The sequence below is a fragment of the Mytilus galloprovincialis genome, chromosome 6, assembly GCF_965363235.1.
Source record: "Mytilus galloprovincialis chromosome 6, xbMytGall1.hap1.1, whole genome shotgun sequence".
In the NCBI taxonomy this organism is placed as follows: Eukaryota; Metazoa; Mollusca; class Bivalvia; order Mytilida; family Mytilidae; genus Mytilus; species Mytilus galloprovincialis.
This window is the reverse complement of record NC_134843.1, coordinates 15,095,918-15,123,334: the sequence shown is the minus strand read 5'-3', so window position 1 is coordinate 15,123,334 and position 27,417 is coordinate 15,095,918. Positions and strand designations below refer to the sequence as shown.

At 32.4% G+C, this 27,417-nt stretch overlaps 1 protein-coding gene across 3 annotated transcripts; it reads left to right on the top strand.

Annotated features, from left to right (window-relative positions):
* The first annotated feature begins 10 nt into the window (after positions 1-10).
* Positions 11-24,259, top strand: LOC143079031 (etoposide-induced protein 2.4 homolog). Of its 3 annotated transcripts, none has more exons than XM_076254145.1 (10): positions 11-64; positions 3,557-3,780; positions 7,363-7,423; positions 8,085-8,151; positions 12,952-13,076; positions 15,637-15,753; positions 16,335-16,446; positions 18,349-18,460; positions 20,240-20,314; positions 20,717-24,259. In XM_076254145.1, exons 2-10 carry the CDS (start codon positions 3,581-3,583, stop codon positions 20,889-20,891), a joined length of 1,044 nt encoding a protein of 347 aa, XP_076110260.1. In that variant the 5' UTR covers positions 11-64; positions 3,557-3,580; the 3' UTR covers positions 20,892-24,259. The 3 variants fall into 3 exon arrangements, with proteins under 3 accessions (XP_076110260.1, XP_076110262.1, XP_076110261.1); XM_076254147.1 differs by having other exon boundaries at positions 8,085-8,155; positions 12,956-13,076; XM_076254146.1 differs by having other exon boundaries at positions 19-79.
* Positions 24,260-27,417: the final 3,158 nt, after the last annotated feature.

The window sequence follows — 27,417 nt, the reverse complement described above, 5'->3', positions numbered from 1 at the left end:
ATACGTTAGCGATCAGCGCAAATCAGATGCGCAAAACTATCATCACAAAGGCATCGAAAAGAAAGTATGAAGTGCACATGTACATCTTTTTATATTGCCCAAAATAACTTTCTTTTTGATCTAATGAGAAAAATGTTTTTGCATATATTGTACATTGAACTACATCTTGGACACATGACTTCTGGATCACGTTTGATCCTTATTTGGAATAAAAAAAAATGTTCTCTTTTATCAGACTGGGGACAACCTACCTGGGACTATTTTACTAACTAATTGTACCAGGGAAAAGCTTTTAGAATAAAAATCTGGGACGTGGTAGGGAAACAAATAAAATAGCCTTGCAAGATGTCATAATTATTTGGACTATGGACAACCAAAAAAAAGGAGTAACAATACGTCAGTCGTCATTTTAGGAATCATGTCTTTCACATGAAAACATCGTCAATTTCGCTCACATGTATCCATGCTCTATTTAAAGTTCCCATCACTTTCATAATCGTCCTTTTGTAGGGTAGTATAGAAATAATGTATGTTCAGTAAGTATGTAATTTTGATTGCCGTATGACTGAGGGAGGCCGGTGACCATCTTGTTAGGTTTTAATTTCCCAAATAGTTTGTGCAGTATAAAATCAAACTTTTTTACCCGTTTGCTCAACATGTGTTGAAAGTGACGATGCATAGTGTACATTTTTGTCACATGGTGATGGAAATCACATGACAGATTCATCTAAAAACCTTATATCCTGGAACTACCCTATCCCTTAACTGTTTTTTTTTTACTTTAAATTTAATAAATGGTTCAAAATTTTAGAAAATTAATGTAGCAAGTTTTAAGAACTTTTTTATATCCTTTGAATTCTTTAATATATACATGTTACAACATACATGTAGTTAGTTTGATACTTTTTTTCTAAGTTTTCATAGGCTTGTAACACTCTAGTTAATTCTGAGGGCTTTTCAGCTTCTTGAAAGTTTGCTACATGTACATGTACATATTCATGAATATGTGCCATTTCACATGTATGAACTCTTTCAAATGAAGCCATAAGCATGATAAGAAAATGTGTAATTACAAAAAAATCAATAAAATGGATGTTTTAACTCTAGAAAAGTTTTGCTCATATGAGGGATTCTTACTCATTTAGGGAACTTTTTTCCATTTTGCAGCTGGTTGTCCTGAACCTACATTAGTTTTGTATTTATAACAATCTGTATTTGGTAAGTTGTAGAATCCCCATTTCCATTCTCAATTTTATTTATTTCAACTTTGTGCCTTTTTTTTAAGTTAACAGAACGAAATGTCCTTATACATGTGTATATTATAAGAAACTTGTACAGAAAAAAAAGAATAAAAGCCTAAAAAGGGAAGACATTTGATCTGAGTGATACAGTGAGTCACAAAATAAGTTCCTTCATAAATTAATATTAATTCCAGTGGATTAAATATTTTAATACATGTATACAGCCTTCATGCTTAACTTTTGAGTCCACATACGGTACCAGAAGCCCAATTTTTAAAAATTTTAGTTGGATTGTGTTGGCTTGTAGAGAAGAATTTAGAAGCCTGAGAGCAATTTTTCAATCCAATGCAGTAGGATTTGTGGTTAAGAATGAAGAATGTGTATACATGGTATATGTTCTGAACGGAATACATGGTATAGAATATTTGTTCTATCAGGAAAGATAGGACATTGTTGATAACAACGTTTCTAGTGGCAGGCCTCTACAATAACTTTTTTTTTCCAACTTGTCCAGTAGGACAAGTACATACCAAAACTTACTTGTCTGAAAGAAATTGTAACTTGTCCAAAAAAAATCTTAATAATTACCTTTTTTTGCATTTTAAGTTGATTCAAGGAACAAAATGAATAAAAACAATAGAACAGAATTTGATTTATATCTTTTGAAATACTTTTCAAAAATATAATGAGTCGAGAACAACTGAATCTAGTCATGTCACAGGACTTAGGTTCTAGTTTTCAGCAATGACAAAGTCTCATCAGACTCTACACATGAGGCACTGTCTGATAGGCCTGTCAATGTACACTCATTAGATTTGTATCCTGTTTTTTTTAAGTAGAAAAATATGATTGCCAATGAGACAATGACACAGAAATTAACAACTATTGGTCACCGTATTGCAAAAATTGTTTTTGGTTTTTCTACATATGATCAAATATAATTTTGTGAATTTTATGGTAAATAATTTCTTCATTTTTATTTAAAAAATATTTTTGTTAAAAAAAATACCTGTATGGTATTTTTTAAGCAACAGAATGATTAGGTAGAAAAATAGGTACTGATTTGTCTTGGTCCCGAAATGTCTCCGTCCTTGCCAAACTGTCTATCAATCATGTCTATTAAATATGTCTCCTACGGTGCCAAAGTGTCTATTAAACTTAGAGCCTAATCGTTTCCAGCTGGTGACCAACTGTCTTGCAATTGCCAAAGTTACCTTATCTACAAAGCCATCGCTGATTCGGATCAGTAAAACTGGTTTCTGAGAATAGTATGCTTTTTACCTTTTAAAAAGTACCTGACAAAGAACCAGTTTTAAATTATCGATTGCAAGTAAACATGTCAAATTATTTAAATACTTGTTTTTTTCTTCTTTCCTTGTTTTTTGTTTATATTTACTTTGTTCATTAAAGATGGATTAAATTTTTCTGCAGAATATTTTTACTTGTCCCGTCGGTCAAGCTTGATATAACTTTCACTTGTCCGACCTTTTTTTCCTCTGGTACCGGACAATCGGACAAGCGTTATTGTCGAGCCCTGAGTGGTAGGACAAATATACGGTGACACCCTATATTAGTTAAATTTATGAACATAAAGTACAGTACTAGTACTAGTGCAAAGTTTGGCTCTTGTTTAGAATTGTTTTCTAAATGAATTCTTCATTAAGAAAACAAATACTATTGAATGTTATGTGTGTAAGTTTTTTCGAATAATTAACTCTCCACAGAATACCTTTAAAATATCACAGACGTTACAGAACACATATCATATATTTTTTTTTTCATCATTGATTGAATGCCTTCTGAATATTACATTTTGTTCTTGCAACAATTTCAGTATAAGGGTGTATCATATATCTGCTCTTGGTGCAGCGGTTTATTTTCATATGGAATCCACTGTCATTTAAATATAATTATACAATTATGAGTTTTTTTCCCTAATATTTTTGCAATAAATGACAATTGTCTTTTGTCTAGATCTGTATTTGCTGAAAAGGGGACTTGAAGGGGTGGAATAAGCAAGACACATACAAGATGAATAGATTGTTTCTGCTCAATATAACAGTATAAAGAGGAAAACACCAGCTTTATTTTATGTTTTATTTTCCAGAGTTGTATGATTGCATGCTATTGTCGATATTCAATTCATCAACACAGATAATCAGAAATAGTCTTAAAGTTGAACAAAGATAAACATGATAAAAGTATCTCTTCTATTTTGAATTGGTTCTTCACACAGGTACTGAACACATCTACATTTCATTAAAAAATATGAAAAATCTTACCAATTTCATAAATATTGATTAATATGATTGCAGAAAATGTAAATAATCCTAAAGACGATGACAGACCTTTTGAAAGATATTCTTTATGGAATCATTCATGGCTTTAGAGACAGCATTTTAGGTACTGTAAAAATATTTAAACTCGATAATCAGGATGAGGAAGAAGAAAGTGATAGATCAACAGAGCCTATGACAACACTAGCAAGGAGGAGGGCAGAAAAAAGGAAAGACAAATCCTCAAGTCAAAAACAGCAGAAGTACGGATTTCCAAATGATTTTTACAGTTTGTTCTTATGTTGTGCTGTAACAAAGTACTTTCCAAGGTTCAGTATTAGGTTGAGCGCTCACAAACATGTATTATTTCTCAACAATCCGATACTTTTTAAAAGTTCATTTATATGTTGATTATATATACTTCATATACATAACTGAATTTTGCTAAGATGCATTATAAGACCCATTGGTGGCCTTGTGCTGTTTTCTGATCATTGGTAGAGTTGTCTTGTTGTCTCTTTGATACATTCTCCTTCAACATATATATATATTCTCTATTACAGTTTTACAGAGTTTGTCCTATATGCCGTGTGGGTTCAGTAGATTGTGTCCCTGGGCTTAAGATGTATGCTCTTAGATATGCAAGATAATGGTGTTTGTGGCACAGCCATCCTTCTTTATGTTTATTACTTAAGGCATATTTATCTAAAACTCATTTTATTATAAGATTTACAATAAAAGATGTGATTTTTCACATAAATTAATGTTTTTAGAAGGTGAGGTTTCCTTTGCACAAATATATGGTGTTTATTACTTTATATATCTCAAGTTATTCAAATTCCCCTTGTATGATTTAGAATGAAATAAAGTATTTGATTTAAACAAAAGAAATCTCTGTATTACATGTATTACTGAAAAATTATTGCACTAAGATATCATAAATTTGTCAAAACTGTTTCTAAATTCTATCATCTTTCAAAGGACACCATTCCTAAATATAAATTAATCTGCAGATATCTTATACGTTTTAGTTTTTCACATCCAATCTTTTAGGGTTATAGTTTAAACAAAGCACAAAAATGTTGTCATTCACCCTAAAAGCTAACCAAACCAATAAACAGACTTATTCACAAGGGATATAGTTACCATACTGATATCAAGTCATTCAAAGATTGATTTTTTGGAATTAATATTGATTCACTCAAAGGATCTGTGCATTGGAAATAAACACATTATTTCTTAAACCAGATGTTGGCATGATACTGGTATTGTTTTTATATGACCGCAAAATCGTATATTGCTATCACGTTGGCGTCGTCGTTGTTGTCCTGCGTCGTCTTGCGTCGTCGTCGTCCGAATACTTTTAGTTTTCGCACTCTAACTTTAGTAAAAGTGAATAGAAATCAATGAAATTTTAACACAAGGTTTATGACCACAAAAGGAAGGTTGGGATTGATTTTGGGAGTTTTGGTCCCAACATTTTAGGAATTAGGGGCCAAAAAGGGCCCAAATAAGCATTTTCTTGGTTTTCTCACTATAACTTTAGTTTAAGTGAATAGAAATCTATGAAATTTTGAAACAAGGTTTATGACCACAAAAGGAAGGTTGGGATTGATTTTGGGAGTTTTGGTTCCTACAGTTTAGGAATTAGGGGCCAAAAAAGGGCCCAAATAAGCATTATTCTTGGTTTTCGCACAATAACTTTAGTATAAGTAAATGGAAATCTATGAAATTTAAACACAAGGTTTATGACCATAAAGGGAAGGTTGGGTTTGATTTTGGGAGTTTTGGTCCCAACAGTTTAGAAATAAGGGGCCCAAAGGGTCCAAAATTGAACTTTGTTTGATTTCATCAAAAATTGAATAATTGGGGTTCTTTGATATGCCGAATCTAACTGTGTATGTAGATTCTTAATTTTTGGTCCCGTTTTCAAATTGGTCTACATTAAGGTCCAAATTAGTTTGATTTTAACAAAAATTGAATCCTTGGGGTTCTTTGATATGCTGAATCTAAAAATGTACTCAGATTTTTTATTATTGGCCCAGTTTTCAAGTTGGTCCAAATCGGGGTCCAAAATTAAACTTTGTTTGATTTCATCAAAAATTAAATAATTGGGGTTCTTTGATATGCCAAAACTAACTGTGTATGTAGATTCTTAATTTATGGTCCCGTTATCAAATTGGTCTACATTAAAGTCCAAAGGGTCCAAAATTAAACTAAGTTTGATTTTAACAAAAATTGAATTCTTGGGCTTTTTTGATATGCTGAATCTAAACATGTACTTAGATTTTTGATTATGGGCCCAGTTTTCAAGTTGGTTCAAATCAGGATCCAAAATTATTATATTAAGTTTTGTGCAATAGCAAGAAATTTTCAATTGCACAGTATTCACCAATAGCAAGAAATCTTCAATTGCACAGTATTGTGCAATAGCAAGAAATTTTCAATTGCACAGTATTGCGCAATAGCAAGAAATCTTCAATTGCACAGTATTGTGCAATAGCAAATATTTTCAATTACTCAGTATTGCGCAATAGCAAGAAATATCTAATTGCAATTTCAATTGGAGTTATCTTTCTTTGTTCAGAATAGTAGTTGAATCAACTTAAATCTTTGTTTTATACAATACAGATATTTAATTAATATTTCAATTGGAGTTATCTTTCTTTGTACAGAATAGTAGTTGAATCAACTTAAATCATTGTTTTATACAATATACAATGTATATTCACTTTTTCTACCAACTGATAAATTAAAACAATCTTTACCATTCAGTGATAACAAGCACTTTATTTTACATTTTAATATTTTATGATGTATTTAAATGAGTAGTTATTGTTGCAAACTCCATTAGAAATTTGAATTGAGATCAGTTTTGGAAAAAGGGAAAGGGGGATGTGAAAACAAATGGGGGTGGGGGGTTAAATTTTTCTCATTTCAGATTTCATAAATAAAAAGAAAATTTCTTCAAACATTTTTTTGAGAGGATTAATATTCAACAGCATAGTGAATTGCTCAAAGGCAAAAAAAATATTTTAAGTTCATTAGACCACATTCATTCTGTGTCAGAAACCTATGCTGTGTCAACTATTTAATCACAATCCAAATTTAGAGCTGAATCCAGCTTGAATGTTGTGTCCATACTTGCCCCAACTGTTCAGGGTTCAACATCTGCGGTCGTATAAAGCTGCACCCTGTGGAGCATCTGGTTCTAATATATTTTATGATGGTCTGATAATAGTCCCCAAACTGGAGGGAAAAGGAACCTCTAGTCATTTTCCAGAATTTGTAGGCATTAATGTTTAAAGGCCAGCTGAAGCATGCCTTGGGTTCAGGATTTTCTTGCTGCTCTTAGGATTCATTGGTAGCCTTGGTCTGTTTTCTGTGACAGATGTAAATATATGCAGGAGGATGCATGATAGTTTGACATTCAAAACATTCATTAAGTATTGAAAACAAAGTTATTATATTCCTGTAATGATTTCTGATATTTTTATGCCCCACCTACGATAGTAGAGGGGCATTATGTTTTCTGGTCTGTGGCTCCGTTCGTTCGTTCGTCCGTCCGTCCGTCTGTTCGTTCGTTCGTCCCGCTTCAGGTTAAAGTTTTTGGTCGAGGTAGTTTTTGATGAAGTTGAAGTCCAATCAACTTGAAACTTAGTATATATGTTCCTTATTATATGATCTTTCTAATTTTAATGTCAAATTAGAGTTCTGACCCCAATTTCACGGTCCACTGAACATAGAAAATGATAGTGCGAGTGGGGCATTTGTGTACTGGGGACACATTCTTGTTCTAACCTGTAAAAGTAAATATAATTAATTGTTATCTTGATTTATTATAGGAATCCAAGAGTATTACAAAGATTATTTCTGTGTTGTGGTTGGAATGGAGGAATCTTTTTAGTAAGTTTGCAAACAAAATATATGAAAATTTTTAAGAATAAATTTTAACGCTGATATTTTCAAGTACACTACAAACAAAAGTGCTCTCATTGGACAACAAACGATGTTTATTTTTTTTACCCACTTGTCTTCTTTACTATCCGTCTAAACTACATTGTACATGGTAGGCAATGCATGGGTTAATTATTATGACATTGATCATATGATAAATATTTTAGATATTTTGGGCACTTTGAAAATAAATATCATTAGTGAATTTAAAAAAGATTTTTGTCTGAAATGAGGAAATGAAAACTAACAAAATAAAACACAAAAAAACCCATCAATGTTACCAAAAAGTATTTGCAATAAGATAGAGCTCTAACATATTGATAAAGACATGAATGGAAATTATTATTGTTTATATAATGTTAAGACCAATTGTGTAAAAAAAGGTAGCTTTATATCAGAATTTTAACTCTTACTGAAAAAAGTTAGGAATTTATAAATCTGGAAATAATTATTAGACATTGTATTCCATAGAATTACTGCTGTTGATGCCTAGAAAATCTGAAAGATAGAAATATCGAATAATAGATAATTGTTAAATAGAAAAAACTGGTTACATCAATGAGTTTTTATCAGTAACATCTAACTCTAAAATTTATATACTTTTTTTCAGGCTAGTATATTACTATTTAATTATGTACTGATACCAGTATTACAGTGGTTCACAGAACTTATATTTAGTGAGTATAATGTTAATCTTGACCATCAGTTATTTCCCTTTAAAGTTAGCATGCTTCACTTATTCCCAATTGATGTAAGGCATGCTCAGTAATCTCCCTTTGAAGTTAGCATGCTTCACTTATTCCCAATTGATGTAAGGCATGCTCAGTAATCTCCCTTTGAAGTTAGCATGCTTCACTTATTCCAAATTGATGTAAGGCTTGCTCAGTAATCTCCCTTTAAAGTAAGCATGCATCACTAATTCACCATTGATTTAATTATTAATCAGGAGTCTTTTAAAAGTTAGTGTGTATCACTTAATATTCCTTATTAAAGTACAGCATGATCAGTAATCTCCCTTTTACATGTATTTTTGCTGATCATCTCCCCTTGATGATTATTACAACAAATGGAATCTATATGGAATAATATTATTATATAAATCTACTAAGATATTTTGACTTCACCTATCCAATGTCCTTCATTTGACTCGAGGCTTAAGGAAGGCTACTTTCATCTGAACTTCGAATCTTAATTAAGAAGTACCGGTAATACATTTTTTTATACTAATAAAATTGAGAAAGGAAATGGCGAATGTGTCAAAGCGACAACAACCCGACCATAGAGCAGACAACAGCAGAAGGCCACCAATGGGTCTTCAATGTAACAAGAAACTCCCACACCCGTAGGCATCCTTCAGCTGGCCCCTTAAAAAATATGTATACTAGTGCAGTGATAATGGATGTCATACTAAACTCGGAATTATACACAAGAAACTAAAATTAAAAATCATACAAGACTAACAAAGGCCAGAGGCTGCTGACTTGGGACAGGCACAAAATTTGCAGCGGGGTTAAACATGTTTATGAGATCTCAACCCTCCCCCTATACCTCTAGCCAATATAGAAAAGTAAACGCATAACAATACGCACATTAAAATTCAGTTCAAGAGAGGTCCGAGTTTGATGTCAGGAGATGTCACAAAAGAAAATAAATTAAATGACAATAATACATAAATAACAACAGACTACTAGCAGTTAACTGACATGCCAGCTCCAGACCTCAATTAAACTGATTGAAAGATTATGTCTTCATCATATGAATATCAGGCACAATCCCTCCCGTTAGGGGTTTAGTATCATACTATCATAACATATATGAGAAGAACATAACCCGTGTTAAATAAATGTGTTTAGTTCCGATGCAAAGACCCTATAAGTGAATCAATACTAAAGCCAAAATATGCAATTCTTTAATGACCTGACAACAGTATTATTACTATATCTCTTCTTAATAAGTCTGTTTAAAGGTTTTGTAAGCTTTTGAGGTGAATTCTGACATTTTTGTGCTTTGTAAAAAATATTACCATAAAAGATTGGATGTGAAATACCCGAACGTATAAGATGTCTGCATGTTGAGTTATATTTACAAATTATTTCCTTATACCGATAATAAAATTTAGTAAATGTTTTGACTGGTTTGTGATATCCAAAACCCTAGTGTAGTAATTTTTCAGTAATACATATATTTCTCGCTAAAATCTAATACGTTGTTACATACACGAGGCCAACCTTAAAAATATGTTTGTTTGCAGTTTTCCGACTGTACCTTCAGACTGAAGGGTCGGTAGGTAGGAAAAATATTTTATTTTATCAGCCAAAATACAGTTTAAACAAGCAGTTACACTAAACCAAGTTTCTTGTGAAGAAAAAAAAAACATTTTAAAACAACAAACACTGGACATGCTGAAAACCAACATCAATTGAACAGGCATTTTCAGATAAAAAACTTTTTAACCAAAACTGAAACTTTAACATAGTGTCATTATCCAATTTATGACATAAAATATGGTATAATTATTTAATACTGGAACACTTATAAACAAGGAATGTCATTATGACTAGAACTGTTTTAAAGAAATATATTCAGACATGTATGCTTCTTGACTAGAATGTTTTCATGAGTAGAGTATTTTCATCAGAAAAATGTAGATATTAAAGACTTATAAGACAATGTATTAAAGAGTGTATATTTAATAAAAATAAACATAACCATTGAATCTTCCTCAATTGAAAAAAAAGGCAACTTGAAAAAAAAGTATTAAGACATTCGACTGTTTTCATATTTCTAACAATATTTAATTATATGTGATAAGGTTATATTTTTGCCAGGCTTTAATGAAAACCAAAGAAATCTAAAGTTTGGGGTGAAATCCAAAGCACCCCATTAAAAGTAAATGGTCTGTACTGAAATGTTTTTAATGCATAACAAAAAATGGCAGCATAGCTCCTAAGGACATGTTTTAATTGACTTCACACAGGCCACACAGTTTGGGTATAATTTAATATTGTAAGAAAGAGAATAATTGCAATGAGTGGGGTAGCCCCCCTTATCCTAAAGGAGCATACTCATTGCAATCGAAGATAGATTTAATATAGAGAGAGTATATTTATTTTTCAAGCTAACCATTCATTTTCTCTACATCTTTGTGTAGTTAGGGTTGCTTCTTATTGATTTGGCATGATCTATATCCATTAACATTTCATATGAGCCCTTCTCTTCTACTTCTACTTCTACTATATAATGACCGCCTTCAACACGTTGAAGTTTACATAACTTTTACTGTACCGTACAGGCGTGTTTACAGATATCCATGAAGATTAAACACAGGGGCTTGTTACAATTGCCGGGTTTACTATCCATACGAACCCCTAAAAAACCACGTGTTTTTTAAGGGTTCGTATGGATAGTAAACCCGGCAATTGTAACAAGCCCCTGTGGATTTAAGTCACGGAGGAGTGGTTTCATCTTTGTCGTCTTCACAACGATTTGTAATGTAGAAAATATGCCATACTTCAAGCTGTTGTCGAATTATTTAACCACTGAAGTTGGTTTCATAAAGTCAGGCTCCACAGATTATGTACTCGATTTGTTTGAGACAGAATGGTTATCGTGTCAGTTATGAATATCCGCTGCATCATCGTCAATGATATCATCACACATCATTACATGTGCCTGAATCTGTATAAACAGTTTACTAATAAACTTGTTTGTTTGTTATTTTGTCTTAAAATTGACACGAGACGACAGCGTAAAGTACTCAACCGTGACTTCATGGATACCTGTAAACAATTTCCATGCGCTTTATCATTAAATGGTCACACGAACGCTTGACGGGAAGCTAAGAAAAATCGAATTTGAAATGCGTAATTGACCCAGACTTTAAATCATTTCCGGAAAGGACCCAAAGTTCCGGATCGCGTCAATAGAAGTATTAAAAAAAATTTCTTCAAATTTAAAGCAATAAAATTTTCACAGTCGGGAGGATTTTCAAGGGTCGGTCGGTAAACTGCAAACAAACAATATTTTAATTTAAGCCCGAGCGAATTGTACAAGTTGAGATATATAAACACCATAAGATGGATACGAGGGAACGTCACCATCTAAAAAGGGATAATTAACTATAGGAAATGAAAAATCATCTCTTTTATTTTTGTATTAAGCTTCCCGTTAATGATATAGATATCAAGATCGAGGACAGGACAGTGGTCATTGTTAGTATTAGCTTTACTGTATGAGAAGAAGTTTACAAAATGGAATCTTCTGCTTTTCGTAGAACTTGGTGAATTGTGATACATGTTAGTCCGCTTTTGCATTTATTAACTTTTTTTTTTTTTGGAAAGATTAGAACTTGTTTTAAATCCTTAGGTATTGGCCTCCCTAACAACATGACAGGTTCGCTACTGTTACTTAATGTAGTCACACTGAAATATAGTTCCCTATGGTTCTCATGTATGTGTACATAATACACATATACACTGAAAAAAATGGGTATACTATTGGAGCAGTTCATTCGAGAATGTATGTCATTAACGTGTGTTGATGTGTAGGCTTTTTTTAAAAACATTTTTATTAGGTAATTGGGTATTGATACAATAATAGAATGATTGACAACTGTCATTATCACTAAACAATCAGAGACAAGGTAGACCTTTAATTACAATGCCCCACCTCCAAAACTGTCAATCAAATTGACCACATTACCTATCAACCTCAGTCTTACATAATATACAGACCCTGCAATATACAAATATTTGACCTCATAATTGAATACACATTGAATACACAAATGTATATATATTAGATGTTTGATATATATAAGAATGATAGATTTATTTATTGCCTATTACTTTTGATCTACATTACATAACGTGATTCAAAGTTGTTAGCTGTTGGTCTACATCTTATGTCTTACAAGGATAGTTGGTAAAATTTACTAGAAGAATTTTTGATTTGCAATTTTTTTTGTTTTTTTTTAAACATTCAGAACAGGCAACATTATTTGGATAAGATATAAACTAGATATTAAGATATTGAATAAAATTGTGCAAATTAAGAGTCCCATATTATTTAATTTGAGTTCATTTTTATCCTCATACTGGAAAAGCATGTTTCCTTCCAAAGACCTGCTGTTTATGCAATTTTCAGCTTTATTTATGTTAATTTCCCCCACCATACCTTAATATGAAATTATTCAAACTACTCTTCTAATCTTTCCATGAGTGATTTCCATCACTTTGATTATAACACAAGTTTAAAAAATACATACAGACAGTGTTACATATGAATGGATGAAATCAGGCTCCCCTACCCAAGTTCCTTGAATTTTAAAAAATGTCATTCTTTTTGGCATTCAACATGTGAAAACAATTTTGAGAGAATCATACCCTAACTCACTGTTCTGCATTGACTTTTGAGTAGAGTCAGTAGACAGATAATTGCTAATTCAAACTAACTAATCATAATATTATTATTGACAGGTAGCTCTGGTGCAGAAGTTAGTGTATGGTCATATATGGGACCTGTATTGTCATGGACATTTAGTGCTCTCTGGATTTTACCTTTGTTTGTACTTAGTAAAATTGTCAACTGTTTTTGGTTTCAGGTAATCTATTTATAAGTGTTTTTATCATGAAAAAATTCCATCAATTATAAGTTTCATTTATTTCAATTAACTGATTTATGATGTACCAATTTAACAGATTTATCAAATAATACAATAATAAAACAGTTATTACCGCTATTTTCTCAAATTTCCCTTTGATATATTTTCTTTTATAAATTTTCAAATTACACTACTCAAATGTCTTTACCTTAAACTTTTTTAAGTACAACCAATTTCTAACTACATGTACTTAGAAAAAAGTGATAGTTTTAAATATATTGTCCTGTAGTAGAAATTCTTAGAGGCCAGATTGCAATTATTTAAGCCTATGTTGGTGGTTCAAGTGTGAAAAAGCCAATAAGGTTAATTTTTCATCCCTAATTTTACAACCTCACCAACATCCTTAAGGAAATTTGATTACTTGATTTAACAAGAATTACATCTACTATAGGGATTTCATTACCATAAATTACTTAAAACCCTCACTAATTTTTTCCATAGATATAAAGATTTTGTTTTGAAGTTTGGTTGCACCTGTAGAAAACTTATTTCAAACAGGATACCAGATCCTGTTTTTTACGGAAATGTTGTTAACCGTGCCCGAAAATTTTAAAAAGGATCCTGGTAAACTTATCACTCCTTTAAATAAACTTATTTGAAAAGGTTACCAATTCAACACTGTAATAAGATCATTGAAGTTTGTTTTTATTAGCTCACCTGGCCCAAAGGGCCATGTGAGCTTTTCTCATCACTTGGCGTCTGTCGTCGTATTTGTCTGTCGTCCGTCATCTGTAAATTTTTAAAAAAACTTCTCCTCTAAAACTACTGTGCCAAATTTAACAAAACTTTGCCACAATCATCATTGTGGTATCTTGTTTAAAAAATGTGTCCGATGACCCAGCCAACCAACCAAGTTGGCCACCATGGCTAAAAATAGAACATAGAGGTAAAATGTAGATTTTGGCTTATATTGCTGAAACCAAAGTATTTAGAGCAAATCTGACATGGATTTAATTGTTTATCAGATCAAGATCTATCTGCTCTGAAATTTTCAGACAAATCGGTCAACCCGTTGTTGGGTTGCTGCCCAATAATTATTTATTTTAAGGAAATTTTGCAGTTTTTGGTTATTATTTTGAATATTATTATAGATACAGATAAACTGTAGACAGCAATTATGCTCAGCAAAATAAGATCTTCAAATAAGTCAACATGACCAAAATTGTCAATTGACCTCTTAAGGAGTAATTGCCCTTTATAGTAAATTTTTAAAAATTTTTACAAAATATTTTCCACTGTAATTACTGGGCACAGTTCATTATAGATAGAGATAATTGTAGCAACAATAATGTTCTGTAAAGTAAGATCTATAAACACATCACCATCACCAAAACACAATTTTGTCATGAATTTATCTGTGTCCATTGTTTAAAGAGGGACGAAAGATACCAGAGGGACAGTCAAACTCATAAATCGAAAAATAAACTGACAACGCCATGGCTAAAAATGAAAAAAGACAAACAGACAAACAATAGTTCACATGACACAACATAGAAAACTAATGAATGAGCAACACAAACCCCACCAAAAACTAGGGGTGATCTCAGGTGCTCCAGAAGGGTAAGCAGATCCTGCTCCACATGTGGCACCCGTCATGTTGCTTATGTGATAACAAATTTATGAAGGGATGATTTCAACTTCACCTTTTGGAACACTTGGTTTAATAGCTTCCTTGTGAGCAACAACCCTTTATCAAGAAAATCATAATAGGAAATTTGTAAGCACGGGAATATCGTATCAATTGGGAGATATATACCCTGTATCCAGGTGCGGCTGGAATGTTGCTACTGAGAAATGGAAAGTTCACAATTGGAAAGCTGAAATCAACTCTTGTATCGTTAAGTTTTGTTTTCACATGCACATAGACAAGGTGAGCGATACATGCTCTTAAGAGCCTCTAGTTGGTATAAATATTGGTATAAATATTGGTTTTGTAATCAGTAAATTAAAAGCAAACTAAATATGTTATATACATATACACATTCATGGACCTACAATCTGTCGATACCTGTATCTTGGCATTGCACACGGTCGTGTTATTCTCTGATTGTTTATGACGTCTTTACACTAAATCCATTGGATGTTGGATGTGTACGGATTGATAATTTAGTCTTAGATGAATGTTTTTTTTTTATTAGTTGTTAGTGGCTTTGAACTAGCTGTCAGTTAACTGGGAGTACTCTCAGATCTGTACCTAGTGTCTTTTAGTTGTTGGGTACGTCCACTTGTATTTTTATATAGAATTAATTTGCAACTTAAGATATCTTGTATAGCCTTAAATTACTGTCAGATGCAAATAAGAAGTATGAAGATGAAGAAGTATTTAAATATACAATGTACAGAATGTATATAATTAATCACTTTTTTATGTCAATCAAGTTTTAGACTAATAAATTACTTTCTCAAAACAACAGGAACATGTATATCCTATGAAATTATATATTTCTTGAATTTTCCATTAGTTTATAGTTATAAGCCATACTTTGCTTTTTCATTTTAGGACATTGCTGATGCAGCATATGTTAAATCCAGGGGAAAACCACAGTTGTTATATATTAGTACACTTATAGCGGATATGTCTTTTAGTCTATTGATACAGGCACTCTTCTTAATACAGGTAAATATAATGTTTTCTACTCCATCATTTTAATGCTGATTGACTTTTAAAGTCACAAATAAAAGCATAAAAGCCATTGGGGGATCCAGAAATTTTCATAAGAGGGGGGTGATTGACTACATAAGAGGGAACTGCTCCTGTAATGCTAGTGTTTCCCTTAATTATCAACCAAATTTTTCCCACTAAAGGGGGGAGGGGGCTTGAAAACCCTCTAAATCCACCTCTGTAAGCAAAACCACAAGGAATAAACATAATTAAAGTAAAGAACAATAAAGAAGTAAGACTGAGAAGTGAGTCCAAAAGAGAATAGCATTGTAGATTGTCAAAAATTTGTAGGATAATACAACACAGAGAAAGTAAAGAAAAACTTTAACCAACACTTCAAACCCATAAAACAGCAAGCAAGACATCATGTGTAGTTGACCACCATCATTTAGATTTGACCATATTTATGACAGTTATAGGTTTTTACCATATTTTGCTAATTGAACTATAGTGACACATTATGACACACAATTTAATCATTTATACAGCTACATGGGAGATGTAGCAATCCAAATAACCATCTTGTTTATTTCCAGAGTACAGCTGCCAGTTTTTTACCTATTCCTATGGTTGGGACAGTTGTTGGTTTAATACACATGTGCTTGTTACATTCACTGTACAGTTTTGAATATAAATGGTTCAATATGGGTAAGTTTATTATAGATATAAAGTTAAACAAACACAGATTTAAATGGATAACCCAGTATTAATGACATATTGTAGATGAATATTACTTTTTATACGACGGCAAAAATTTATGCGTCATATAATGCTGTGATGTTGTCGTCTGCTGTGTCGCTGTCACATTTGGTTCCCAGACAATAACTAGATTAGTTTTGATGAATGGATCTCTATAAAATTTTACCTGAAGGTTCAATACCACAAAGAGAAGATTGGGATTGATTTTGAAGGTTATGGAATCAACTGTTAAGAATTAGGGACCAAAAAATGTCCAAAAACAAGCATTTTTGTTAGTTTCCGTACAATAACTTGTGTAACAAGTATTGATCTCTCAAATTGTACCACAAGGTTCCATATCAAAAATTGAAGGCTGGGATTGAGTTTGGGGGTTATGGTACCAATGATTTAGGAATAAGGGGCTGAAAAACAAGCAGTTTTCTAGTTTCTAGAAAATTACTTGTGTTTAAGTGTATAGATCTCTGTAAAATGTACAGCAAGGTTTCATACTAGAAAGGAAAGATGGGATTGAGTTTGGGAGTGAGGTTCATATTTTTTCTTCAATAAATAATGTACAGAAGAACTATTTAAGTTGTTATGTACTGAAAATACAGTCGAACCTCGTTGTGTCGAAGTGGAAGGGACCGGATCAAAGTATTCGACTCATCCGAGGTTCGACTCATCAGAGGTCGAGTGTGTCATCATAAATTTTGAATGCATGAAATGCGGTATGAGATTTGTGTAAACTAGATAAATGAACAGTGTGCCTTTTTTTTTTCTATATGACACTTTATAATTGTGTATTCAATCTTCATTTTTGGTCCTTCGTAATAATTAAAAACACAAGTACAGATACAAATCATGCACACATAAAATCAATAGTCTACACAAATATTTACAAAGGTCAGTCGCTATAAATTATGAAATCACTCGCGGCACGAAACAAGTTCTGAACGGTCTCTGATGAGGTCGTCTGCTTTACGTTAAATTATCATGAATTTATTTTTAATTGTCCTAATCCTTTTATCTATAGTAATTAATGAGTTTTAAATCTCACGATTCATTTAATCTTGGCTTGTGTCATTTAAATTCGTTTCGTTTTTATATCAGGTGCAAAATATTCCACACACTAACATTCGGCTTGAACGATCAACAAAGGTGTTAATTAGCGGTCACCATAAACATGTCATTTTAACTGTTATACAAACAAGTATGTTTACTCAGCTTTAATCTCTTTGAAAATGATTAGTTGACATAAGAAGTACATCCGACTTAAATTTTTATCATTAGGTCTGCATCTTTCGAAAATTTTTACTTTCGAAGTTCGAGACATCGGCGTCAATTTACATTAATTTTACTTCGACGGGACTATAAAATTTACTCGACTTAACCGAGTATTCAAATCAACCGAGTTCGACTCATCAGAGGTAATTATGCATTGAACAAACGGGAATTTTACCGGGACAAGGAAATTACTTCGACTCGTCCGAGTTTTCGACACAACTGAGTTCGACACAACGAAGTTCGACTGTATTAAATTTTTAAGCAGAAAAAAAACCCAATTCTTTAAGAATACACTACCTGCATCTTGTAACCAATTGTCTATCTATAAATACTTTTTGTCACAAAAAAAGAAAGAAAAAGTTATCATACAAGTCAGTTTTTACCATTCAAAAACCAGGTCAGAAATAAAATTGTTCAGAATAATTATTTAAGAAATTTGTATTGCATTTAAACAGAAGTGTAAAGACTACTGCAATAACACCAAATGCACTAATTGACAGTAAATTTAGGTATAGTGACAATGTAAGATGATTGCAGTTTCATTTGGTTGTAAAACTTTATAATTATTAATTTTCTTGATTATTTTAGGTTGGGAAGTGCATAAAAGATTACAGTATATAGAAAATAGATGGCCCTATTTTTGTGGATTTGGATTACCTCTAGCTTTAGTAACCTCATTCCACTCTTCTGTTGTTATCAGGTATGTTGTTTTGATTGTTGGTGTGTTAACGCCACTTTTGGGCTATTTCATGGTGGCAAGTTTTCTATTGGTGGAGGCAGTCGGGATCCATGAAGAAAACCATGACCTTTGATAGGAAAACTGACAATCCTAGTCAATTAAGATTGGAGTTGAGTGCACTTGCACAAGGGTGGTTCGAAATCACAACCTCAGTGTTGACTGGCTAGTGATTCAGTAGTAGAACTACTTAGACCAATGAGGCCCTTATCAGATTCATTACAAACAAAATGGATACATGATACTAATGTTTGTTTATCCTATGATCTGTTTCATTAAAGTTTTGGATTTGACCTGTTCAGAGATCGAAACCATGACCTTACCCACTCTGGGCAAGCAACCTACCATGACATCATGAAGTCAATTGTTAGAATGCATAAAATGCTCGATTTCATTGTTTGTTCTTCCAACAATCTTTATCATTTTATATGTGAATGTAACCTCTATCAAGACAACAGTAAAAAAATTTATGAAGACATTGTTAATATTATACCAAGTTTTTGTAATTTAGATAATTTTGATAAATTAAGATATTTAATGAACTGTTCGAACTTCGGAGACTGTTCTGAATAGATTTCTTATATATATAGACAAATGTATTTTGATTAGAAATTCATCAGTGGGAATAATTGCATAATATTGAAGTGCATGTTTTGTCTTTTTGCTTTTTATAAGTGTCACAATTATTGTCTCTTTATGTTTTTTTTTTTTGTTTTGTTTTTCTATATGTTCATGTATTTCAGCGATGATCCTTTTGTACTGGATTTTATACTGAATCAAATAAGTTAGTTAGTTAGTTATCCTTTATTTAAATTTTCAGTCATGCTTATTTCTCATTGTCCAAGATCTACTTTTGTTTCAATGTATTTAGTTCATATTTTTATGCTACATGTATGTGATATTTTACATTACTATTAGATGTGCTGCTGTATGGATTAAGTTAGCTCTTTGCTGAAGGCTGTACATTAACCTTTAGTTTGTAACTCCTTATTAGGGCCCCGCCAAAGGCGGGTCCCCTATAGTGATCAGTCTGTCCGTCCATCCGTCCGTCCGTAACACTTTGTGTCCGCTCCATATCTAGAGAACCATTATGATTTCATACTTTTTACTTTACATGTTTATTAACCACCACCAGAGGGCGTGTCATGATGTATGTACAACTTCCTAGGTCAAAGGTCAAGGTAAAAAAACTTTGGTTTCAGTTGACAACCCTGTGTCCTGTGGTGAAGATCGTGTCCGCTCTATATCTTGAGAACCGTTATGATTTCAAAGTTTATACTTGACATGTATATGAACCAACACCAGAGGGTGTGTCATAATTTATGAACGACTGCCTAGGGCAAAGTTCAAGGTCAAAAACTTTGGTTTCAGTTGACAACCCCATGTCCTATGGTAAAGATTGTGTCCGCTCTATATCTTGAGAACCGTTATCATTTCAAAGTTTATACTTGACATGTATATAAACCAACACCAAAGGGTGTGTCATAATTTATGTGAAACTTCCTAGGTCAAAGGTCAAGGTCAAAAACTTTGGTTTCAGTTGACAACCCCATGTCCTATGGTAAAGATACAATTTTTTAATGCACATTATTCACAGCGGGGCCCACAGAGATGGCTCCCATCTCAATGATATCTAGTTCATTTGGTCTCTGGTAGATAGTTGTCTCTTTGTTCATCATGAAACATCTTATTTTAGGTGTTAAGAAACCAACAATTTATCAATCTTCTTATTTTATATTTCAGTGGATGTCTTTTCTCCATCCTGTTTCCATTATTTATTGTAAGTGCCAATGAAGCAGTGGAACCACAACAGAATTTGTAAGTAACATTATGTTCATTGTTTATTAGAATATTAACACAAATAACATGAAAATACTTGTACAAAAAATAGTTATTTGGTCTTTTGTTAACTGGAATTCATAAGAAAAATCAGTTATTGATTTGGAGATGTAAGGCAGGCGGAGGGCTGCCAAAAAGTGTCTGTGCATTTACTCATGAACTATTCAACCAAAGCTTTTCAAATTTGGATATGTTGTTACTGATGACAAAATGGATGTCAAGTGTAATATTAATGATTTTCACTTTCAACATTCAGGAGTTATGATTCTTGAATGATTGAAAAATTATGTTTTCATCTTGTTTTTAGCTTAAATTTCCATGAAAATAAAAAAAATATATAATCAAGTAGACACTGTATAAAATCATTTGTTTCTTTTTCAGTAATTTCCCATTAAAGTTGTTTTCGCCAGTAGTTAGTATATCCAATAGTCTATACAGTTCCTTGTTCAAAAAGTCAGGCACTGCCAGTAAGCCAAAAGAGTTGACATCACAACAATCAAGTGACCCAAGGTCATCTCCAAGGAGACACATCAGACTACAAGAGAGTCACAGATAACCACAACCAAACTGTAGTACTTTATTTATATTAATGCATATTTTTATTGTCATAATCCAATCCAGCAATAATTGATCTCCAAATATATGTTGATCAAAACAGTTTACATAATACAATACGGTTTTTGTTGAGCCTGCAACTTTTGTTGCAGAAAGCTCGACATAGGTATAGTGATCCGGCGGCGGTGTTAGCTCACTTCTTAAAAGCTTCATATTTTAGAAGGTGGAAGACCTGGATGCTTCATACTTTGTATATAGATGCTTCATATTACGAAGTTTCCGTCAGTCACATGTCCAATGTCCTTGACCTCATTTTCATGGTTTAGTGACCACTTGAAAAAAAAGTTCAATTTTTTTGTAATGTTGAATTCTCTCTTATTATAAGTAAAAGGATAACTATATTTGATATGTGCGTACCTTGCAAGGTCCTCATGTCTGTCAGACAGTTTTCACTTGACCTCGACCTCATTTCATGGATCAGTGAACAAGGTTAAGTTTTGGTGGTCAAGTCCATATCTCAGATACTATAAGCATTGGGGCTAGTATATTCGGTGTATGGAAGGACTGTAAGGTGTACATGTCCAACTGGCAGGTGTCATCTGACCTTTACCTCATTTTCATGGTTCAGTGGTTATAGTTAAATTTTTGTTTTTTGGTCTGTTTTTCTCATACTATATGCAATAGGTCTACTATATTTGTTGTATGGAATGATTGTAAGGTGTACATGTCTAGCGGGCAGATGTCATGTGACCTTGACTTCATTTTCATGGTTCAGTGGTCAGAGTTAAGTTTTTGAGTTTTGGTCTTTTTATCTAATACTATATGCCATAGGTAAACTATATTTGGTGTAAGGAAATATTTTATGATCTTTATGTCAGTCGCGCAGGTTTTATTTGACCCTGACCTGATTTTCACAGTTCATTGCACAAGTGTTAAGTTTTTGTGTTTTGGTCTATTTTTCTCAAACTATAAGTAATGGGTCAACTATATATGTTGTATAGAACCATTGTTAGCTGTACATGTCTGCCTGGCATGGTTCATCTGACCTTGACCTCATTTTCAAGGATCATTGGTCCTTGTTTAGTTATCTTGGTTAATGTTAAGTTTATGTGACAGTTGTAATAAAGCTTAGCTTTATACTTAGGACTATCAACATAATATAAATGTTTAGTATAGAAGGTGAGACATTTCAGCGTGTGCACTCTTGTGAATGTTTAGTCAGGTTTCTTTTCTCTTTGGAACTAATTTTGGAACTCATAGAAAAAATCTGTTTTGTTTGGTTTTATATGATTACAGTAAAACCTGTATAAACCGGCCGGCTACGGGACTATGAAAAAGGGCCGGTTTGGACAGTGAGCCGGTTTATCCAGGTTTCAGTTTTGACTGGAAGTTGATGACTTGTGACGTCTGACATTTTGCATGTAAAAGTTCTCTCTGATTGTAAATTATATCTGATAAATTAAAATAATTTCACTTCGTTTTTCCTTGTTTGCATTTGCATCATAATGCTCGCGTTGTTTGGATTGTAAGATGAGAATTTCGGTTTACTCCCATGATCAATAATTTGAAATGTTTGAATGGCCGATTAAAAAGCCAGAATATTATCAAACGTAATTTCATCACTTTCAAAACATTGTCGTACAGTGTAAAATATCCATTAATTGTTGTCATCCAGATGTTTTTCATTATCAAGGTCATTTGTTTAGGGGTTCACAACAGGGAACCCAGGATTTCGAAATAACGATTGAATTTCTTACTCCGCGATTTAAATTTGTTTATCCAAGTTCATGTTCAATCCGAGATACATTCGGTGTGTCTTTTCGTTTAATTGACACGTTTATAATGTTTTGATACAACTCACTACTGTACAATTTTAGGTTCACAGTTTGACACCTGACTAATTGATTATCACGAAAAGCCATATTGTCACAGGCACTTGTCTCAGAAAAAAAAATTCCTATATACCTTATTATAACACAAGGTACTTAACTTGCATTTTAGAAAAATGTCAGGTGGTGACGAAGTTCCGTTATATGCCGCTGTATAGGCTGTCAAGCCCACTAAAACTTGTTATATCGTAAATCTAAATTGATTTATCTTTTCAATGGTGTATAACATGCCTACATTTGTTGTCGGAATCATCCGTAGCAATCCTACCAAAGTATGTCAATCGTTATAATAATTTTGCAAACCGCTGAAGAATTGGCAATACACGTCCGCAGTAAATGATTTATTATAAAAATTGTTTTAAAAAATACCTGTTAGGTTTCGTATGAATAGAACTTATCATACAGTTAGTAAAATTGTATAATATACTGTGAAAAAAATCTAACAAGTGTTGTTTGTGGTATGTCTAATAAGTTACAAATTTTCCCATGACGTCAATGTCTTGCAGACTCTCTCTTGACTTTACGTATGAAATGAAATAAGATAAGATAACTCCGAGAATCATTTAGACTTTCCCATAGAATTGACCAATCGGAAACCAAGATATACAAGGAGATGTGACGTGTGTATTGCCAATTCTTCAGCGGTTTGCAAAATTATTACGATTGACATACTTTGGTAGGATTGCTACGGATGATTCCGACAACAAATGTAGGCATGTTATACAACATTGTAAAGATAAATCAATTTAGATTTACGATATAACAAGTTTTAGTGGGGTTGACAGCCTATAAACCGGCATATAACGGAACTTCATCACCACCTGACATTTTTCTAAAATACAAGTTAAGTACCTTGTGTTATAATAAGGTATATAGGAAAAAATTTTCTGAGACAAGTGCCTGTGCATATTGTATAAACAAATATGTTTTGATTGCATCTTGATCATTGAAATTAATTAGACAAACCGGCTTAGACAGGTAATAATTAATGTAATTGAGAGTATTGGGACTTCATGATTAGACCGGAATTTGGAATACACAGGGTCGGTTTACAAAAGGTATTTTAACAAAGACTTTGAATGGAAAAATAAGGGACTTTCATTTTCGGCCGGAATGGACAGGAAACCGGTTTATTCAGGGTCCGGTTTAATCAGGTTTGACTGTACTTCCTATTTAATTTGAGGAAATAGTACATTAAAAAAAACAAATACCACTTTCTGTGTTTATTGTACTAATATGGATTTAAATATTTTTTTCAAATGCAGGAATAAATATGTCAATGTGTATAAATCTGAGTAGATTTTAAGTATTGAAGTTGTTATTATTACACTGAATTTGATGTATTTGTTGCGTGTGTGTGTGTATGTATGTATGTTAGTGATAAAAGAGTGGCTTGTAAATGTTTTAAAAACAATGTTGTTTGAATAATAAAATATTTAATTGGTTGTTATTTGTCTGTAGAATAAAAATGTGTGTTACATTTATTCTTTAATACTGCCATAAAGCAATTTTTCATAAGTTTGTGCTAAAAAAAATATTATTTTTGGTGAAGGCTATATTAGAACTTTTTTTTCAGGATATGAAATTATGTTCCTAATATGAAAACAAAAATTATCTTCCAAAATGATATTAAGATTATGGAAGAATGTTTCCATGGATTCTTGGCTTAAGTTTCTAGCAGAAAATAACTTTAAACAATATTTTTAAAGTTTAATCATCGCATTCATTGTTATTGTACACATTACATATTTGAAGATAAAAAAAAAGGTTTTCATACAAACTTAAGCCCAACACTGGCAATTGTCAACCATGTGTGTGGTTTTTACGACCTGGACTACCCATGAGGTTCTTGCACAGTCAAATTTCAAGGTTTGTTGTAGCAGCTGTGTTGAGCTATTATTATTGCAGTTTATTTGAATTATCTCCCTTTACAGAGTTATAATTCATATTTTGTCATCATTCTTGCATGGAGCACTGAATTATAAGAAATTGATTTTAATGAAATAATTTTGGGATGCTTAATCAAATTTGATAATGGGATTATAATGACACTTTGGTATAAGGTCATATATAAAGATAGACAGGTGCTTCTTCTCTTCTTCTATACCTATTTAATTCCAATTATGGAACACCTTCTCATTGGAATTATTTCCAGATGAGGAGTTATAAAAGTTTTGTCGCACACATAAAAGTTTCTAGTAAATTGAAATTATATATATACACTAAAATCCAAAGGTGCATATTGATTGTGTTCCTTACATCAAAGGGCAAGGTCATATTTACTAAAACAAAACAAAAATAGTCCAGATGTTCAATAAAAAATCTCACTTTGATATATGGTCACATTACCTGAAACAAAGGTCTTAATTAATTTTGAGGGTCAAGATCAGTTACTAAAAAAAGACCAGATTTGTAGAGTACAATGGAAAAGGGGGGGGGGGTTAATTTGCAACAGCATGGTGTATTGCACAATAGCAAATAATTAAATATAAATTCAAATCATATAACCATTTCTAAGTTCTTGACTACAGTAATTCTGTGTTGGAAACCTATTGTGTGTCAAATATTTAATTACAATCCAAATTCAGACCTGTATCAAGCGAGAATATAGTGTCAATTTTTGCCCAAACTATTCTAGGTTGGACTTTTACTTGATATCCAGCTGCGCTTTAATTACTTTCTTAAAAGCTGTATATTTTAGAAGATGGAAGACGGGGATGCTTCATACTTTGTAGATAGATGCCTTATGTTACGAAGTTTCTGTCTGTCACATGTCCATTGTCCTTGACCTCAATTTCATGGTTCAGTGACAAGTTGAAAAGAAGATTTTTTGTAATGTTAGTTTCTCTCTTATTATGGGTAATAGGATCACTATATTTTTAATTTCTCTCTTATTATGGGTAATAGGATCACTATATTTTGTATGTGCGTACCTTGCAAGGTCCTCGTGCCCATCAGACAGTTTTCTGTTTTTCTTAAACTATAACAATAGGTAAACTATATTTGTTGCAAGGAAGGATTGTAAGCTGTATATGTCCGTCTGGTAGGTATCATCTGACCTTGACCTCATTTTGGTGGTTAATTGGTCAATATAAAGTTTTCATGGTTAAGTTTGTTTCTTAGATACTATAAGCAATAGGTCAACTATATCTAATGCTTATATATTGATTGTAAGGTGTACATGTCAGCCTAGCATGATTCATCAGACCTTGACCTAATTTTCATGGTTCATTGGCCAATGTTTAGTTTTCTTGGTAAAGTCTATTTCTTAGAAACTATAAACAACAGGTCAACTATATTTAGTGTATTGAATGATTGAAAAGTTTACATGCATTTCTTGTTAGGTTTATCTGACATTGACCTCATTTTCTTGGATCATTTTAAGTTGATGTGATAGTTGTAGTAAAGCTTTATATTTAGTACTATCAACATAATATCAATAGTTAGTAAAGAAGGCAAGACTTTTCAGCGTGTGCACTCTCGTTTAGATCTGTCTGACATCTATTTCCTGATTTTTTGAAATCTTTTAATTTCTGAATATGCTTAATGAACTTGGGGACTTTATACTAAAGGTAGTATAGAAAGTCCTTGATGAACTAAACAAATTCCCAACTACTACTGAACAGAAACTTCATACTTAGTCATCTGGTTGGCAGTGATGACGGCCTGAGTGCCGTTTAGCAACACACAGTGATAAATTGTAATGTGTAAGAACTTTTCATAAATGTAGGCTACAAGCTTCCTGTTTGCCCATTATTTGAATCGTTATTTGTTGAACAAACTTTGTATGTCCTTTAATTAACTGAACTAATAGTTGTGACTTCAATTTGTGAGAAATATTTACAAATGAACATAAAGCAGACATTCAAAATTGATACCAATACAACAAAGGGTCTTCATCAAAAGACAATTTTGTATCAGCTCTAAATCTTCCAGAGTCGTACACAGATTTTTAATAGAAATTAATGTATATTATAGTCTCTCCAAAAATGTGTTTTTAAGAAAAAATCTATGGAGTTAAAATTGGAGATTTGATCAATTTAAGACGAATTAAAGAACGTTTATAGCCGATTTATATATCTGCTTTCTATACAAATGTTCACTTTCTATTTGAAGAATTCATTCAGTTATATTTCAGAAAATAAGAAAAAAAGAGATAAATGCATCGAATTTCAGTTAGTTTAGCTACAACTGTAATTACTTATGTTCCAGATTGTTATTTGGATGGAGAGTTGACTCATTGGCACTCATACCACATCTTCCTATATCTGTATGAAATATAAGAAAGTTCTGCGGTTGGTTTAGAACCAAACAACACAAAACAGAAGCGAGATGTCATTCCATAAGAGGAAAATTTTCCAGATTGTGCATTGATATTACAAATATTCAATTTCCACCAGCTAAAAGCGTGGAAGCTGAAGGCCGCCAAGGACAGGGAATGACACAAAGTGTGATATGGTAGCATAAAAGAGAAAATGATTACTCAGAAGTGATTGTCCTTTCAAAAGAAGAGTTCAAAGGCAATAGAGACGTTTAGCCGGAATGGTTGGTAGGGAGTGAGATTGCTGCTAAAACTTTTCGTGGAGATTTCCTGATCACAGAAAACCCTGATGAGAATAATGAAGAACGTGTCTGCTC

Excerpts from the sequence above, each read along its gene's own strand:
- LOC143079031 (XM_076254145.1), top strand. The coding sequence starts at position 3,581 with ATGACAGACCTTTTGAAAGATATTCTTTATGGAATCATTCATGGCTTT. Across the intron at positions 8,152-12,951 it reads GTTCACAGAACTTATATTTA|GTAGCTCTGGTGCAGAAGTT; the intron begins GTGAGTATAATG and ends TATTATTGACAG. Across the intron at positions 20,315-20,716 it reads GTGGAACCACAACAGAATTT|TAATTTCCCATTAAAGTTGT; the intron begins GTAAGTAACATT and ends TTTCTTTTTCAG.